The 17027-nt window shown below is 43.2% G+C and overlaps 1 protein-coding gene across 12 annotated transcripts in view; it reads right to left on the bottom strand.

Annotated features, from left to right (window-relative positions):
• LTBP1 (latent transforming growth factor beta binding protein 1) overlaps positions 1 to 17027 on the bottom strand; it is a 357999-nt gene that overhangs the window by 165945 nt on the left and 175027 nt on the right. For all 12 annotated transcript variants that reach the window (XM_090045635.1, XM_090045667.1, XM_090045616.1 and 9 more), the window contains one exon: positions 8121 to 8223. In XM_090045635.1, coding sequence (XP_089901761.1) covers positions 8121 to 8223 — 103 coding nt within the window. The remainder of the gene's footprint in view (positions 1 to 8120; positions 8224 to 17027) is intronic.

Genomic DNA, 17027 nt, shown 5'->3' with positions numbered 1-17027 from the left:
GCCTATTCATGTGCTCGGAGGTGATGGGGGGAGCATTTTAATTAGAGCAATTCCTGGACAGTTGCTCTAATTTAAACACTTCACCATCACGTGTACTAAGCTCCTTGTGTGTATTAAGTGTGCGTATTAAGTACCAAAATGCCCACAGGGGCACTCTAACTAAAGCTCATTTGACTAGGTTTAGTTAAAACACCCCTGCGGACGTTCTGAAACACGGGGTGGAGCTTAATACACATGACGATGAGGTAATGCTGAAGCTTTCTAAATAGAATGAGTCAGAGCACATCTATAGAAACCCTATGATGTCTTGGTTCTAGGGATATCTGCACCTTTATCCTATCCATTGCAGACTTTTCTGATGGCATTTGTTCAGGTGTCAGGCCTCAAGTGCCTTTACCTGTCTTGGGGGTAGAATTCTGCAATTCTCCCACTCCCTCAACTGGGCCCTGTGCATTGACTGTGTTTACACACCAGGTCTGAATTAATTCTGACACCTGCAGTTTGCTGCAGAAGTTAATGGCCAATGGCATGCAGTGACAAGGCAGCCTTCTTAAAACCATAATGTTTAGAAGTAGAAGCAAAGCATTTAGAGATTTAAAAAAAAGATTTACCAACAACAAGCAGTCTCTGTATGCATCTCTCCTATGCAGGGTTGAGCCCTGATGGTAAGCCAGGCAACTTATTTTCTTCAGTGTTCCCTCTCTCCTACTCCAAAGACCACTCTTTGGTACCCCTGAATAACTCTGCTCTTTCAAAAGGCCCTTTTAAAACTGCCAGACTTTATTTATTCTTCCACATTCTTCCCAGGTTCCAGGCACTCTGCATGAAACTAATTTTGTGGGTTGGGTGGGTGGAGGTAGTGTCAGAGTCAGAGTGATGTTGTAGCCATGATAATCCAGGACTTATGCAAGAATGAAGTCCTGTAAAAGACAGGACCCCCCAAAAAACCTTTTCTCTCAAACATAGTAGAACAAGCATTGCTTCCCAATGTTCATCAAGTATTCACTGAGGGGTCAAACCATACTTTTTTCCTTTCAGCCTGTTTTTCCAGTGAGTGAACATCCTAATAACCAGATTGATGTACAGAATCCATATATTATTATGAAGCAGCTCCAATTACATCCCAATATTAGTATTTTAAAACAAATGGAACTTACGGTGAAAATTCTCACTATTGCCCTATCTTGGCTCCCAATGAAGTCAACAGGCATGTCTACATGTGTGCTTTAAAGCACAGTAGACTAATTTGTTGTGCATTAAAGCATCACTGTCTACACATGCGCAGAAGTTACACTGGTGTGGACTAATTGACTGTGCTGTCAGATAGTCCCATCAGACCCACGTACTATCCAACAGCAGAGTAAATTACTGTGCTTAAATATGTAGATGGTGATGTTCATATTAGTTTACTCCAGTGCAAATTGTGCTGGAGTTTATTCAGTTACATTAATTGCACAGGTAGATGCGCTCAGTGGAAGTTTTAATACAGACTTAACAAGGAGCAGTTAGGCCATTATTGGGTATATCTACACACGATGTTGAATGTGCTAATTAGCAGCATAGTAAATTTTGCAAGTCTACATGCATGCCCCTATTAGGCTGAAGTAAAGTCATTTACTCTGCAGCAGGACAGTACTTGTAGTTACAAGTACTGTCCTGCTGCAGAGTTTTTTACTCCACAGAAGCACATGAGTAGACGCTGCCCTCGCTGGCTAGGGCAGAAGGTTACTTCAGTGCATGTCTGCTGGCTAGCCCCTTACTGAATCAGCCTTGTCCCCCAGCCACTCGCACTGCAGCACATTGAGCTGGGGGAAGTAGCCCTGGGCTGGCAGGCTGACCCCCATGGCCCTCTACCACCCAGGGCTACTCTGACCCTGCTAAACGTACTGCAGTCCCGGGTGCACATGCAAACAGCACACACAGAATACTAAGCTTGCATAGACATGGCCAATTAATTCTTTTATGTCATTATGCACTTTCACTACAGACTCAATTCAATTCTCATTGAAATCAATGACTGCTTCACTGTTATTTTCTATGATGAGGGTGGGCAATCCAGCCAAACTAGGGGCAGTATAGCAGAAATGGGCTTTTTGTCCTTTTCCTAAGGGATAACTGCACTGTGGCATCCCTTTTCCTGGTGCGGCTTACTGTCTCCTTCACATCAGCTCAACTATTCTGTACAATGCACTGCTGGATGTAAGGCTGGAACCGAGGCTTCACCAGTCCCATCACTCATTCCTGTCAACTTGTATCTAAACAGGACAAAATGTCTCTGGCAGCCATAAGATCATTTTTCTAATTTTCTGCTCATGCTTTTCACTATTCTTAAAAAGAATTAAACTTATAACCATAGCAGCAGTCTTGACCCAAGGTGTACGTACACTGCAGGGCCAAAGTAAAACTTTCAGCAGAAAGTATTTAGTAAGTCACTAAAGTACATATTTACATATATGCAAAAGTTCCATTTAAGTCAATGGGACTTAACAACATGCCTAAAATGAAGCACATGCTACAGTATATAACTAAACAGGGAAACAAAAGAGAGAACTGTGGTACTGCCTGGTAGTGAAACTTGAGCAACGCTTAAATGCCTTGCTGAACTGGGGTCTTATTGACAACCAAATAGTAAAATTCAAACTGTGCAAAACTTGGCATTATAAAAATGCATCAATCTTAAGGAAAGGTCAGGAAGCATAACACCACAAAAGAGAAAGCCAAAGAAAAGTTGTTTTCTTCCAAAATGACAAGTGGGAAAGTAATACCAATTTACAAAAAAAACTGGAAAAATGACATTGGAGTATCATGACCCTGAAACTGCACCCTGTGAATGAATCAGCAATCAGGCATGAATACCATTCAAATGTCAATGTGTTTAATACTTAATTCCTTCCTATTCCTTCCTTTCTGGTAGTTTTAAAGCTGAGTCAATATGCTTAGCTTTATGCAAAATGAGTCAGCCTACAAAATATTTTAAAATAGTAAAAGGGTGCATGGAAGAGAGAGTTTCATAAGAAGGAAGATTCTTTCTTTCAGCACATACCTGAATAAAAAAACATGAATACCTCACATGTTTACAAGGTCCGCTTTCATCACGCAGTCAGGAAGTATCTCCAAACTTACTATTGCAAAATCCCACAAGTTTTATTTATCAATTGCTTTCTGTGTCTAACAAATAACCTGATCTTTTTGCACTAATTAGAAAAATAAAATAATAGTTTTTCATATTATTATGAAATTCATTAAAGGGTTTATTAGAGGCAGGTCCTGTCAGACCAACTTGGTGGTCTTCTATGACCAGGTCACAAAAACCTTAGATGCAGGGGTAGCAGTGCACGTAGTCCTTCTGGACTTTTGGAAGGCCTTCAACACTGTCTCTCACCCCGTTCTCATTAAAAAACTAGGGAACGGTGGTGTCAACGCCCATACATTCAAATGGGTCGCAAACTGGCTGGACGGCCGCACCCAGAGAGTGGTAGTGGATGGGTCATTTTCGACCTGGAGGGATGTGGGCAGTGGGGTCCCTCAGGGCTCAGTTCTCGGGCCCGCGCTGCTCAACATCTTCATTAGTGACTTGGACAAGAGAGTAAAAAACACCCTGTTCAAATTCATAGATGACACTAAGATGTGGGGAGAAGTGGGCACACTAGAAGGAAGGAATAGGTTGCAGTCGGACCTAGACAGGTTACAGGGGTGGGAGGACAAGAATAGGATGGGATTCAACACTGACAAGTGCAAGGTGATGCACCTGGGGAGGAAGAACCAGCAGCATACCTACAGGCTGGGGAACTCCCTTCTCGGCAATACAGAGGCAGAAAAGGATCTTGGAGTCATTACTGATGCCAAAATGACGTGGGCTGACAGTGTGGGGATGCAGTCAAGTAGGCCAACCGCACCTTGTCATGCATCCACAGATGCATCTCAAGCAGGTCCAGGGAGGTGATCCTCCCCCTCTATGCGACACTGGTCAGGCCGCAGCTGGAGTACTGCGTCCAGTTCTGGGAGCCGCACTTCAAGAGGGATGTGGACAACATGGAGAGGGTCCAGAGGAGGGCCACTAGCATGATTGGGGGCGCCAGGGCAGGCCCTACGAGGAGAGGCTACGGGACCTGAACCTGTTCAGCCTCCACAAGAGAAGGCTGAGGGGGATCTAGTGGCCTGTTACAAACTAGTCAGAGGGGACCAGCAGGCACTGGGGGAGTCCCTGTTCCCCCGAGCACTGCCAGGAGTGACCAGGAATAACGGTCACAAGCTGGCAGAGGGTAGATTTAGGCTAGACATCAGGAGGCACTACTTCATGGTCAGGGTGGCTAGGATCTGGAACCAACTTCCAAGAGAAGTGGTGCTGGCTCCTACCCTGGGGGTCTTTAAGAGGAGGCTAGATGAACACCTTGCCGGGGTCATTTGATCCCAGTACTCTTTCCTGCTATGGCAGGGGGTTGGACTTAATGATCTGCTCAGGTCCCTTCTGACCCTACAAACCATGAAACTATAACACTATATCAATTAGTCTGTTTTTACAAATATGCTCATGTGTCATTAGCTCAGTTTTCAACGGTAAATTTCTACATACTAAATGGTTATGCCTATTCTTTTCAACCACTGAGAAGGAGGACTGTGATTCAGAAGCCGTGCATCCCTCCAATTAAGTTCCAGCCTAACTGCACCACACCTAATACACAAATATAGGATCAAACTCCAAAAAAAGATAGTGGCACCTGCAGATTCTTTTTTAAGCTAAAGGAGCAAGTGAGATGCTGCTCTCACCTTTATCTAATATTTTAGTACGTACAGCATTTGCAGAGCAGTTAGGGAGATGTGACTTGAAGCTCCTCCTTGGCCTAAGGGAGGAACACACACCATTCAGGAAATGTAGCTCCAATATCACTGACACTTACAAGAGTGACCCATCAGTTCTTGGAGAAAGGGTTTCCGTGCCTACCTTCAAGAAAGCATTCTGGGCTATGGCTCTGAAGTGGATGGAGATGCCTTTGGGAAACAGGATTTAAAACACAGCCCCTTCCTCAATACTTCCTACTGGCTCTCTCCAGGCACCTGCACGCAGAGATTCATTTAGATGATTACCTACTCAGCAAACCGGCTGTTCTAGATTCCACTCTGAGGCATCTAAAGCTCCTCTTGTATCATACAAGAAGTGCAGGTAGCTCTGAATTCTGCTATGGGAGTTGGGCTTAAAAATTTAGACCCTGCAGCACTTAGTTTTAATGGGTGCCTGTAGATGTGTGGGGATGCTGCTCCAATGCACTGTAATTACAGGACGTCAGAGCAGCCTCAATTAATTGAGTCTGCTGGAGCATGCTCATTAGCATGCTCCAACAGCCTCCACATCTTGTGTGTTCAGTGTCTCCATGCTTCAAAATGGTGGCGGGGGTGCTTTAACTAAAGCTTGTCAAACGAACTTTACTTATAGAGTCCCCACCACCATTTTGACGTGCGGGATGCTGAATACACAAGAGACTGAATGCGCTTTAGAGCAGCCCTTGGAGCCACTCTAATTTAAGTGTCCCCCACCTCTAGAACACATGCAAAGAGGCCCAGTGTGCCTAAGTCTAGTAGTATAACTATGGGTGGGTGAGCAGAAATGAGCCCTGGGCATTGCATAAAAGGATCCCCTCATAAACAAGGGGGCACTGAACCCCCTCATTGCCCTCTCTCCCTTGCACCTTGACATTTCTCTGCAGCAGCTCTGGAAGCACAGTGCAGAGAAACGGTGGTAACATGCATTGCAGGAACAGTGACTGGAGGTTTGCTGTCACTACGGGAGATATTACCTCCTTTCTTGCTACTAAAAACTGATGTGTATAGTGTAGTACTGGCCAGTTATGCTCTGCCTAAGTCTCTTACTGCATAAAGATGCAAAAAGTACCTTACTAGTCTTTAAACTAAGGTGCTCTGAAACACAAAATGCCCTACGCATAAAACAATGGGCCAGACTAACTCAATAAAAATCAGTGCAGTATTAATACTCCTGAGAATCTGGAACCCCTGGCAACACTGGCCCATCAGAACACACGTAATACTGACCCAGGAAAGGTCAGCGATACTATGATCTAAAGTTTCTTTTGTTTGAGAATTTTACATAGAACACATTACTAGACTTGGAGACAAAGATTTGTAGGCAAAACTACAAAGTGCTGAAATAGAAGTATGTTTAATTCCCTGCATTGCCATTAGTCTGCTGGGTGACTTTGTGAAAGTTGCACCATCTCTGTGTGCCTGACTCATCTCATATATGAAATGGGTATAAAGATAATCAGGGATCCGGGTTTTCCGTTTCTCACGAGAAAACAGAAAAAAAAGTGAATTTTCCCTTTTAACTGAGAAAAACAGGGATTTCTCATTTTAATGGAGAAACATGTGGCTTTTCCACTTTTGCAAAGAGGTCTCTGCAGGCTGGCAAAGTTCCAGCCTGAAAGAGGCTGGGGGGAGCAGGAGGAGGGCAGTCAGGAAGGGGGCTCCATGTGCATGTTCCCAGCAGTAGCAACGAGCTTCCCCGCCTGGCCCCACTCTGCCCTGCCATGCTGGGTTCTACTCACTGGGCCACAGAGGCCCCTGGAGGGAGGGCAGCAGAGCAGGGAGCCCAAGTCTGCAGTGGGTAGCCTGCATCCACTCCCCACGTGGGCTCTGGTCTAGCTGTGCCGCCTGCAGGGGAGGAGGAGCTGTGCTCCATGCTCTGCTCCCCACTCAGACCACAGCAGCCACTTCCTCCCATATGTGGCAGCCTGGGCTTGAGCACTGCTGCGGGGGGCAGGAGGGTGTGGACCCAGGTCCCTGGCCTCATATCCCTGGCAGCTGGGGGCCCCCTCCAGCAGGGTGGGGAGCAGGGGGCTGTGGGTGGGAGGCAACAGTCACCTGCAGGGCTGGAGGGCTGTGGGTGGTGAGGGGTACCTGCAGGGCTTTGGGGCTGTAGCTTGGGAGTGAGGGGCCTGGACCAGCATCCTGGTGAGCAAAGGGTTTAGGGGGAGCTCTGATTTTCCATGATAAAAAACCCCAGATCAAATACCAAAACACATAGGTATTTAGAATTTATTTTATTATAGTAATTGAGACACTGGTAAGCTTCAGAATTGCTTGAAAAATGTACGTATATCAATAAAACTTTGTGTTCAATTGATACATACGTATACATACATACATATATGTGTGTGTGTGTACATATGTATGTATGTAGCAGCATTTCATTTTAATTGCAGATTTTGGGGTTTGTATCACAGAATTTGCAATTTTTAAGCAGAGAAAATCAGGATCCTTGATGATAATTGCCTCCTTTGTAAAGAGCTTTGTGATCTACTCATGTAAAACATTCTGTAAGAGGGAGATGTTTTCATTATTGTTATTAATAAATAAGAATAGTTATTTAGTATTATTAAAACTGATCCAACAGATTAAGTTTACCTTCCATGCAAATCACTAAATAGCTATCTTTGATTATTTTGTCAACTACTAGTCAAAGGTGATGTCTACATGAACTGCGACACGATGCTACTGTGCAGTAGTAATGAGCTACTGTGCAGTCAGCACCACCAGGAAGCCGTGCAGGGATGCTACCGTGCAGTAACACCAGTTACTGAACAGTCATTTAGTACTTGGGTACGCAAGAACTGTGCAGTCCGCTTCCTGTGGAGATGAGGCCAAAGTGTTGGGTAAATCTTCTTGGAAGCCTAATTGTAAAAAAGTATTTCAATATAACTGACAGCTTAGAGCCTAGAAAGTTTTGGCTTTAAATTTCAAAAGTTCATTTAAGGTCTCAAGAGGTGACTGCATTCTCTACAAGAGGGAACCGGCGCCTCTATAATTTAATGTTTCTGTGTGAACATTCAAAATAAATCCAGCTGGAGGAAGCAAGATGATTTAATGTCATTAGCTCCCTTACATTGAGAAAATGCAGCAACGTAGCACTAGTTTTCTAAGGGGAGAAAAATAAAAACATTTACTTCGCTAGCCTTTGAAGGTCACAAAAGGGTACCAAGTTTTGTCACCTTTCTTATGTCAGATGATATAGCTCTTGTAGAATATAATGTTATTTTTTCTTTTAAAAATGACATTTAGAGAACAGAAAAGGAAAGTGATTCAAAAAACAACATTGAAATCATACTTACATGGCTTCTTGGGACATTTGTGACATTTATTAAAGCCCCAGGAAGTACCCACAGTTCCACAGCAGTCTTCTTGTTTTGAAAGACCAGGGAGGGCTTTGCCACACTGGAATAATAATAATAAAAAAAGAATACTCAGATTAGTGTTATTGCAACATACTCAGAAGAGGAATACAGCTGTATCTTGTAATCATCTTGGGGTAATCTGTTGCCTGTTCAGGGGGCCACTGAAGACTCACTGGAGACCTCAGTGGAACTTAAATAATGCATCAACTTTAGGCTGGCCTTCTGCACACAGGAGAACAGGTTCAGCTTTAACAAATTTTGCCTTTGTAATTTTTCCCTTCAACTCCTGGACTAAAAAAGCAAAAGAGAATAATATGCCATTGAAATCAGTAAGTATATTTCCACATTAGAAACTCTTCATTAGCATGAACTCCTTCAATTCTTCCTCTTAAAAGTCTGTCCCTACACTTTTCCAAAGGCAGATAAATGATCTCAAACACCATTTGGATTTTTCTTTTAAAAAATAAACAAATATATAGTAGTAATTCCTTTTACGTTTTTTCCTATTTTATTTTTAAAATAAATGACTCTAAAACCTAGAGCAGCTCAGTTAGATACACAGGGGACTATGGGGCACATAGAGACCATAGATCAAGGAAGCATTGAGGGGTGAGTGCTGTACTAATGAGACCACGGTATTTCGGTATGGCTCAGTAACATAACTGATTACACCTGAGCAGATTAACCAAGGTGCTGAGGCTTGCATCTTATTTATCCAAGTTAATTCTGCCATGAAGATGTGCTCTCTGTACCTTAAAAATCCAAGTCCTAGGTTTGAAAATGGCTTTGGCTCTTACATGCCTACAAACCTGAATTTTATCAGCTTGAGTCTTAGGTTCCTCAGCATTAAAAGATGTGCCTGTGGAATCCTGCACAAACTAACTAAACTTGCTGAAAAATAGAATAAATTAGCCCACGTAGAGCTCTTTGCTGGTGTGACTAGACTGCTTCTGGTTCCCAAACTCGCTCTTTTTTACAGAAAGCTCAAGTATCGCTACACTGAACTGCAGTCTGCAGTATGGATATACTTTATATGTTACTACTTAAAAATGGAAATTTGCCTAGTAAGTCACTTTGGTGCTTTTGAAAATGTTGTCCAAGAACTAAAATAACTGCTACAGAAACTACCTGCACTTGAACATAGGAATGTAAGATTGGAAGAGGTTCTCTCAGGCCATTGAGACCTGTGTCCAGCATTCTCAAGCAACCAATTACCCAAAGAATTATAGGAGGACACATCCTTTTCAAGAAAGACGCATCTCTGCAAGTCAGAATGGGTAAAACTTCAATATCAAGGTAAAAATCTAAAAATTAAGAATTGTGAAGCTACTTGAAAATGTCCAGATTAGAAAAATGGAGATTTTTCTCATCTCAGTGCTTTCAGAATCTGTTAGTCTAAACAGGAATAGGAAGTTCTTATGTTTTTTAAAGACTATGCTCCTAGTCTGTGTATCTATTGCACTCTGAAATAAGATTTCATCTGCCACTGGACGAGAGACATATCAGTTAAGAGACAGGAATCAGACAAAAATTCTACTGTATTCAGTAGGGCCAGGATTTAACCACAAGTCTTTTTCCTGACAGCCTCAGGCAATCCTGGTGTAGTAGGTTTAGCATTATGTTTTAAATAGGGTAAAGGCTTTCAGAAAACTTGCTAGATTTCACATATGCATCATCAATAAAGACATGCCATAACTCCAAAGTGCCTAAGTAAAACAAAACTGTCTCTAAGCAGATGAAATTATATACTGAATCCTGTTACTCAGTACCTCAAATCGCAAATCTTACAGCTCACACCATTTAGACAGTATTCATAAGGTGCTGACACAAGTGACATCTTGTCACGCAACTGACTTTCTGAAGAATTCTACAGCCATGCTCTTACAGAAGTGCATGGCTGCAGGGTGCTTTAAAAGAGACTGATCCTATGACAATCTGACAGCTTGTGAACGCTGGAATGTTGGGGCACACGGAGTGTCCCACAGGAGTGTGGGGAGGGCCCTCCACGTACTTGGCAGCGAACCTGGAAGTGGACCAGAAGTAGTTTTGGTCCACTTCCAGATCTGCCAGGGAGCGCACGGGGGGGGGGGTGGCTCTGTGCCCCTCCCCCCCACCCAGCTTGGTGATCAGCCACGGGAGGACCCGTGATACCCCCCCACAGACCCAGGAGGCACCAGTCACTGAGATGTGGGGGGGGGGTCCCCCAGCCCACTCCCCAGTGGACCCGGAAGCAGACTGGAAGTGCTTCTTGGAAATGATAATCCTTTTAAAATGTGTCTGGCCTAAACATAAATCCTAACTTCTGGCTAATTCCCAAGTCTTCACTTGCAGAGAATCATCCAGGCTGGGAGGCATGTTGCTTGTTGCTTTCCAAAATGCCCATCACAAGGAAGACAGAATTCCCTGCTCCCCTCAGGAATTTATCCAGCCAAGTTACCTGGTTGACCAGCCTGAACCAAAAATAAAGCAAGAGAGAAAGAGAGGGGTCCACCTGGAATGACCCAAGTGATGGGAAGAGAGAGGGGGTTTTCTTCACAGAGGATTCAGCTGAAGACACTCCAAAGCAGAGTGCTTTCATTAACTTGTGTCAGCCCATGCTGGAAGCACAGCCCTGCTCCTGGCATGGTCTTCAGAATGGGAGGAAGAGAAGGGAAGGGAGGGAATTCTCTCTGGACTTTGGAGCCCCTTCAAGGTTGGGGGGGAGGGGCAGGCTCCAAGCCACCCATCCCACTTTCCAGTGCTGGCTGGGCAAACCCCAAATCAAGCTCCCTCTGCTCCCCTTCCCCCTCCCATTCTGAAGACAGCACTGCAGCTGGGGAGAGGGGGAAGGGAGGAGGAAGGGGCAGGGCTAGGGGAGAACAACTACAGACTTGAAGCTGCTCTAACCTGCAGCTTGATCCAACCCCTGGGACCCAACAGCGAATGTCTGTTGGGCCTAGGAGACAGAGGTAACTCATGGTGCTTCTTTCGAAGAGCTGTGAGTTAGAGTGGAAAGCTACATGTTTGTCAGGACCCATAATGTTTCCTTCAAGGTAATAGCCCAAAATATTTAGAAAGTGTTGTATTCACAGCTTTATATAAAGCTGCCCTTTCAACCTGGTATCTCAACTGGACATTATGTTTAGACGGACTGTTTTTCTTTTTAACCAGAACTGCTCAGCCTGCTTTCCTAGGATTGCTCGCTGGACTCCAAGGAGAAACAGAGTTCTTCTCTAGAGTTCTTTGTCAGTGTTGTCTATGCATATCTGCACTCATATGCTTCCCCTACTCCCTGCCCCTTCACTTTTGCCTCACTTCTATTATTATTTGGTCTTTGCAATTCAGTGAAAGGAACTGAGGTGGCTGACGCTGCTCCTGCCCTCATGATCTCAGACCCTGAGCATCTGAGCCAGCACGGGCACTTACGTAATACCCAGGGGGCACACCTTCTTCACAAGGTGGCACGCACCAAGAGCACATCTTAATCAGCATGAATGTACAGAGAAGAGGCTCCAGAAGCACAGTTTAATTGCTCTATTTTTATTTTTGGAATATGAAATGTGTCATTTAACAGTAGTATATTTAAAACATAACATTTAATGGAGATAATGATGATGGACCAAAGCCCTCTCTGAGTTTAGGTGTGGTGCTGTAGCATTTGTACTACACTGAAAACCATGATCTCTGTGGTCATATCTGTTTCAAATTTCCATATAAAAACCATAAGCAAGCATAAGGATTCCAAATTCTGAGTCATCTGGCAATCAAGGTTTGCAGCCCTGTCAGTAAATACTGGCAACAATTAAAGTTGTTGATCCCACTACATTTATGGTACACTGAAACTTTGAATTATTGGGGAAAATGTGCTTACAGTCCAGCTCACCTTAGGAACTGGACAATAAGGGAAGGTACCTGCCACACAAAGGTCTACAGCTCTGTATAAATGGTCACCAGAACTGCTGCTATGTTGTTCCTTAGCTGTGCAGAAGATGGCTGGCATGTAGAACTTCTAAATCAGGCAGAAATGAAGTCTGTTCTTGCATGCCTAATGAGCTTTGGTTTCTCTGCTACTTCCAACAGAGTATTTCCAATCCTTCCAACATTAATGTCCCTGTTTAACCTATTTTCCAGCCAGCTGCACTTTCCTAAAATGTTTCTCCCTTTCACAGATGCTAAACCCCACAGAGTAGAAGCTACATTTCTGCAGGGCTCAGAAATGTGAATTCAAGCTACATCTTCCTTAACAGCCTCACCTTTCTGCCACCCTTCTCTATTCTACTTTATGAGACAAATGACAAGTAGGTGACCATCCTAGAAAAATCCATAGCAATTTAGAGATGCCACATCATTCAGTGCAACTCAGCCACTTAAGTTTACACTTGAACTAAGTAACCAGGCCTTACTGTGAACAATCACCAAGTATTGACTTCTAATGTCCTTTAAGACAAATCATTTTTAATATCTGTACATTTCTAATTTTCACATTGCTTATATTTTACATAAGAGAAGGATGCAGAGAGCATTCCCACCATTAGGTTTCAGTTGCGGCTGACTTGGCTCTGGTGCATGGGAGCCATCCAAGTCTCATTGCCTGTTCCCTTCTGCAGCCTGCAGCCACAATCCCAGTTCTTTTATTGTTCATATGCAACAAAAAAAAAAAAGAAGCAGCAGCACACTGGGGGCTACCACTGGTGCTAACCTCCTCAAAAGGGACTAGGCAAGGACATGTCCTCTATACCTACTCTTCTTTCTCCATTTCAGATGGACCATTACAGGGAGGAATTCATCCAGTTCTCTCTGGTAGAGATCCCAGTCTGGCAATCAGTCCCAGACCAATCACAAAGAATTTGTCTGAGTCACCAGAATGTTGCCCTGGACTTCCATTGCTGCATGATCCTGCTGCAGCTCCATACTTCTATTGAAAAACCACAAGATAGCCGTTAATAAGGGAACCCTATATGATTAACCATGACTGAAATCAATCAGTGCTTTGCCTGACTAGTAACTAATGGCTTCAGGATTCAGCTCAAAGACTACATTTAACATTCCACAATAGCAAAACTCAAAAGTGAAAGGATACTCTGTTGAAATTTTTATAAGCTGTTCAGCAGGCAGTCATTGGATGGTTACGTCTTTTATTCTATTTGAACTGCAAACAGAGTAATAGGCCTCAATTTTACCAAACCACATTGATGATATAATTACCAGCATACTTAATTAGCCTACTGAACATCCAAATGACAGGTTGTTACAAATGCTGTCCAATAATACTGGCTCAGTAACAGCCATTGTCTCAAAAGGAGAGGAGAGAAACTCTTAAATACTTCCAGACTTTCTAAAAGAACTTGTAAAGAATTTGTTTTGGCTTAAACAGAACATTCCTTACAGGCGAGTAAAAATTATCCAGCTTTCTCTTATTCAAGTAATTAAAACGGTGTTTGATGGTCTTTTGGTATCTGATATATCTTTAATCCGTTGATATTTTAGGGTATTGATTTTGCAAAGAAGCTATTGTGGATGGAGCATTAAACCCTGTAAATGGATATACACTGACTTCTGACAGTTTATTTGTATAAAATCTCCTGAAGCCAAACCATGAGCTTCAAGGAATTCCAGACAACTATTTTATTTTATGAGATGGTATTTTTAAGACTACTCTGAAGAAGAAAAAAAAAGCTTTAAAAGTGTTTCATAAAAATAGTGCTATAGTGTAAAACATCTGATTTTACTTTCCTTTTTTAAGAATATGACAAATTATAATATACCATATTTATAAAAAAAATAAAATGAATAAGTTTCCATTTATGGATCTTATATTCTTTAATACACAAAGAAACGTGATGTCTAACAAAATGGCATACTCCAATTGCTATGCTCCCAGGTTAATCCTGGATATATATAAAATGAGCATATCATATATTATTTACATAAAATATTGTATCTGGATTAGTTATATCCTCTGAAACTTGCCAATTTCTGAACTCTTCCCACAACTATGAACTTTTCTGTTCATGCTACACTCTGCCAATACACACTGAGCAAGACCAATGCTAAAAAGAGGGGGGCCACTCCAATATTAAATATGTGCATTTATAGAAAATCATTACTGAAAAACTTTAAAATAATTATTTATTAAATTTACTAAAATAAAGGATATTTATCAAGTAAACCTTATGTTCTTCAGACATAATCATGATTCACATAATAATTAACAAAATATTTGAGAGGATGGTGGTCACACTGAAAGACATAATAACTTAAAATTCCCAATGGAGGGCTTCGCAAGGTTTTTTTTTCACTTGTATTATTTATTTATATTAATGAATACATTTATTAAACAGAGGCATCTCAGGTAAGCTTTAGGTGCTTCCTCATGTATTTTTTAAATATAATGTTCAAATATATTGTTAAGAGTATCTCACATTTTACCTAAAAATGCAGGCAGAGCTCCAAGCTCAGGCATCCTTGCTGTTCTCAAATAGAGCAGTATGGCATGAGAATACTAACTAAAGCCTTGCTCTCATATAGCATTTTTCATTAGGAGATTTAAAGCACTTTACAATGGGAAGAGGACAATTATCTTTACAGATGGGGGAACTGAGATACAGAGAAATGAAGTGCTATGCCCGAAGTCATTCAGCAGTTCAGTGGCAAAACCAGCAATAGAAGAATACTATTGCCCCTTCCAGTATATTAGGGACAGAAGTGTGTCTGAGGCAGCTCAGGCCTTTATTACTTGAAAGCAAAACCAGTCGTTCTATACGTTACTTAACAGGTAACTTAAAAAATGATAGTGTTGGGCCATGCTTAAGCCTGGTGCAGAGCATATTCAGTAAACCAAACTATTTTAACTACACACTTCTTTTTAAATATGACATTTTGATTAAGTTACAAATGTTTTTCAAACCAGACCAAATTTAAAAAATCCAGCAAAAAATTTTGCAAAAAAAGAACAGATTATAACATATAGAACAGATTATATGACATATAAAAATTGCCCTGGTTTAGTCAAATCTGTAGCAGGAAGCTTCTCTAACTTCATCTTGCTTCTTAGATATCAGGGTGTTATTTGTTGGCTTGCTTTTGGTAATAATTCTTCTACATTTACATTTATATGGAAAGAAATTTAATGAAATTTGGGAATGCTCTAATTTGTAAACAAGTGCATTATAACTAGGACGTATTTTCTTAAATGCCAGTGATTACAGAAAATTACAGAAGTAGCTCCAAACAGAAGCTAACTGCTATTTCAGAAAAACTGACAAGGCTTAATTTTCTTTACATAAATCTTGACATATAATAGGCACTTGTGTGAATTCATATTCCATTAACATCAAAATGTTCCATAACAATTTAAATGCAAAGTAATCACATACAGAATGAATAGGTCTCAGAGTAGCAGTACAAACTTTACTGGGTCCACCACTAACACTATAAAAGTATTCTGGGAAATAACAAGATATTCTGTCATAATAGAAATATTTTTATAAGAATTAAAATTAAAAATGGAGGAGGAGAAGGGTTAAATAAAATAAACATAAATCTTGCTTGCTTGCTTGTTGTTGAAATAAAGCAAAGTGAATAAAAGTTCTAAACTCCTTGGGCGCGTCCAGACGAGCCTGCACATACCTCTTGCCGCATCTCAAAGCTGTGTGAGATGTGGCAAGAGGCACTCTGAGAACAAAAAAACATTCCCCGCGCTGCGTATTTGCAGGGGGACTCAAAATTTGATACACGGATATCCAAGTATCAAAATAAAACACAGGAAAAATGTGGGTCCTGGACCATGCCCTGTGGCAACCGGAGGCTTGGGTCCTCCAAGGAGATGCTCTGGTAGTCAGACAGAGCATCTCTATGGCTGCCCCTTGCCCTGGTGCTGAAGCATGCTGCCTGCCCATGCAGGGTAAACAGTGGTGCAGGCTGCAGGGACCTGGGCCTAGGCTCCGTTCCTGGTAACAGGGGGTGGGGGGGGAAAGGGCTGTGAGGGTGTGGGGGACCATGGGGGGGGCCAGCTCAGGAGGGATGGGTCCCCTGCTTGCCCCCCACAGGCCCACATGCCCCCTGCACAACCAAAGCCTCCCATTATGGCCCACAGGTGGTGCACTCGGGGTCTCGTGGCACAGCCCCCGCTGCACAGCATAAGGCAACGTGGCTTGGCCCCAGCCTGGTACTTGGTATTGCTTGTGCCATATCACACGGGCCCACTCTGGTGCAGTGCGGCACTGTGAGCCTCCAGATAACTCTGGGCCACTCAGACTGTCACCCAGGGCCCCACGTGTGGACCTCCTGTCACACTGGGTTGGATCTTGTGTGCACAGTCCCACGTGCCATCAGGCCAGGCTGGTTCCACATATGCAGGACCCAGCTCAGTGCAACAGGCAGTCCCCATGAGTGGTACGGGGCCCCAGGTGACAGCCTGAGTGGCCTGGTGCTGCCCAAAGGTGCAAGACCCCACATGGCACCACACCGAGCAGAGCCAGGCCACACCCACATGATGTGCAGAGGCAGCACCAGGTGCCAGGTGGCCAGGGCCAAGCTGCGCGGCATGGGGGGGGGACTGTACCAGGAGGCCCAGGTGCCCTGATGGCTGCTGCTGCTGTGGGTGAGCTGTGGGCCATACAGGAGGTCTGGGGCCATGTGGGGGGGAGGGGGCTCTAGGCCCTGTGGGGGGTTGGCGGGGCTTTGGCCCCTTCAGGAGGGGACTGTAGAAAAAAGGCTCCTTTCTCCCTCCCCAAAGGGGAGGTGGTGTAGAAGACAGCCAGAGAGGGGATGTCAACCTCAAAGGTAACAGCACTGCATGGCACAGTAAAATCTGAAGTCAGGGTAGAACGCCCACAGGTATATGAATCCCAGCAAAAGGTGACA

The sequence above is a fragment of the Crocodylus siamensis genome, chromosome 1 (genome assembly GCF_052110815.1).
Source record: "Crocodylus siamensis isolate JL-2025a chromosome 1, ASM5211081v1, whole genome shotgun sequence".
In the NCBI taxonomy this organism is placed as follows: Eukaryota; Metazoa; Chordata; order Crocodylia; family Crocodylidae; genus Crocodylus; species Crocodylus siamensis.
Note: the sequence above shows the minus strand (reverse complement) of the source record. Positions and strands in the feature narration are given on the sequence as shown.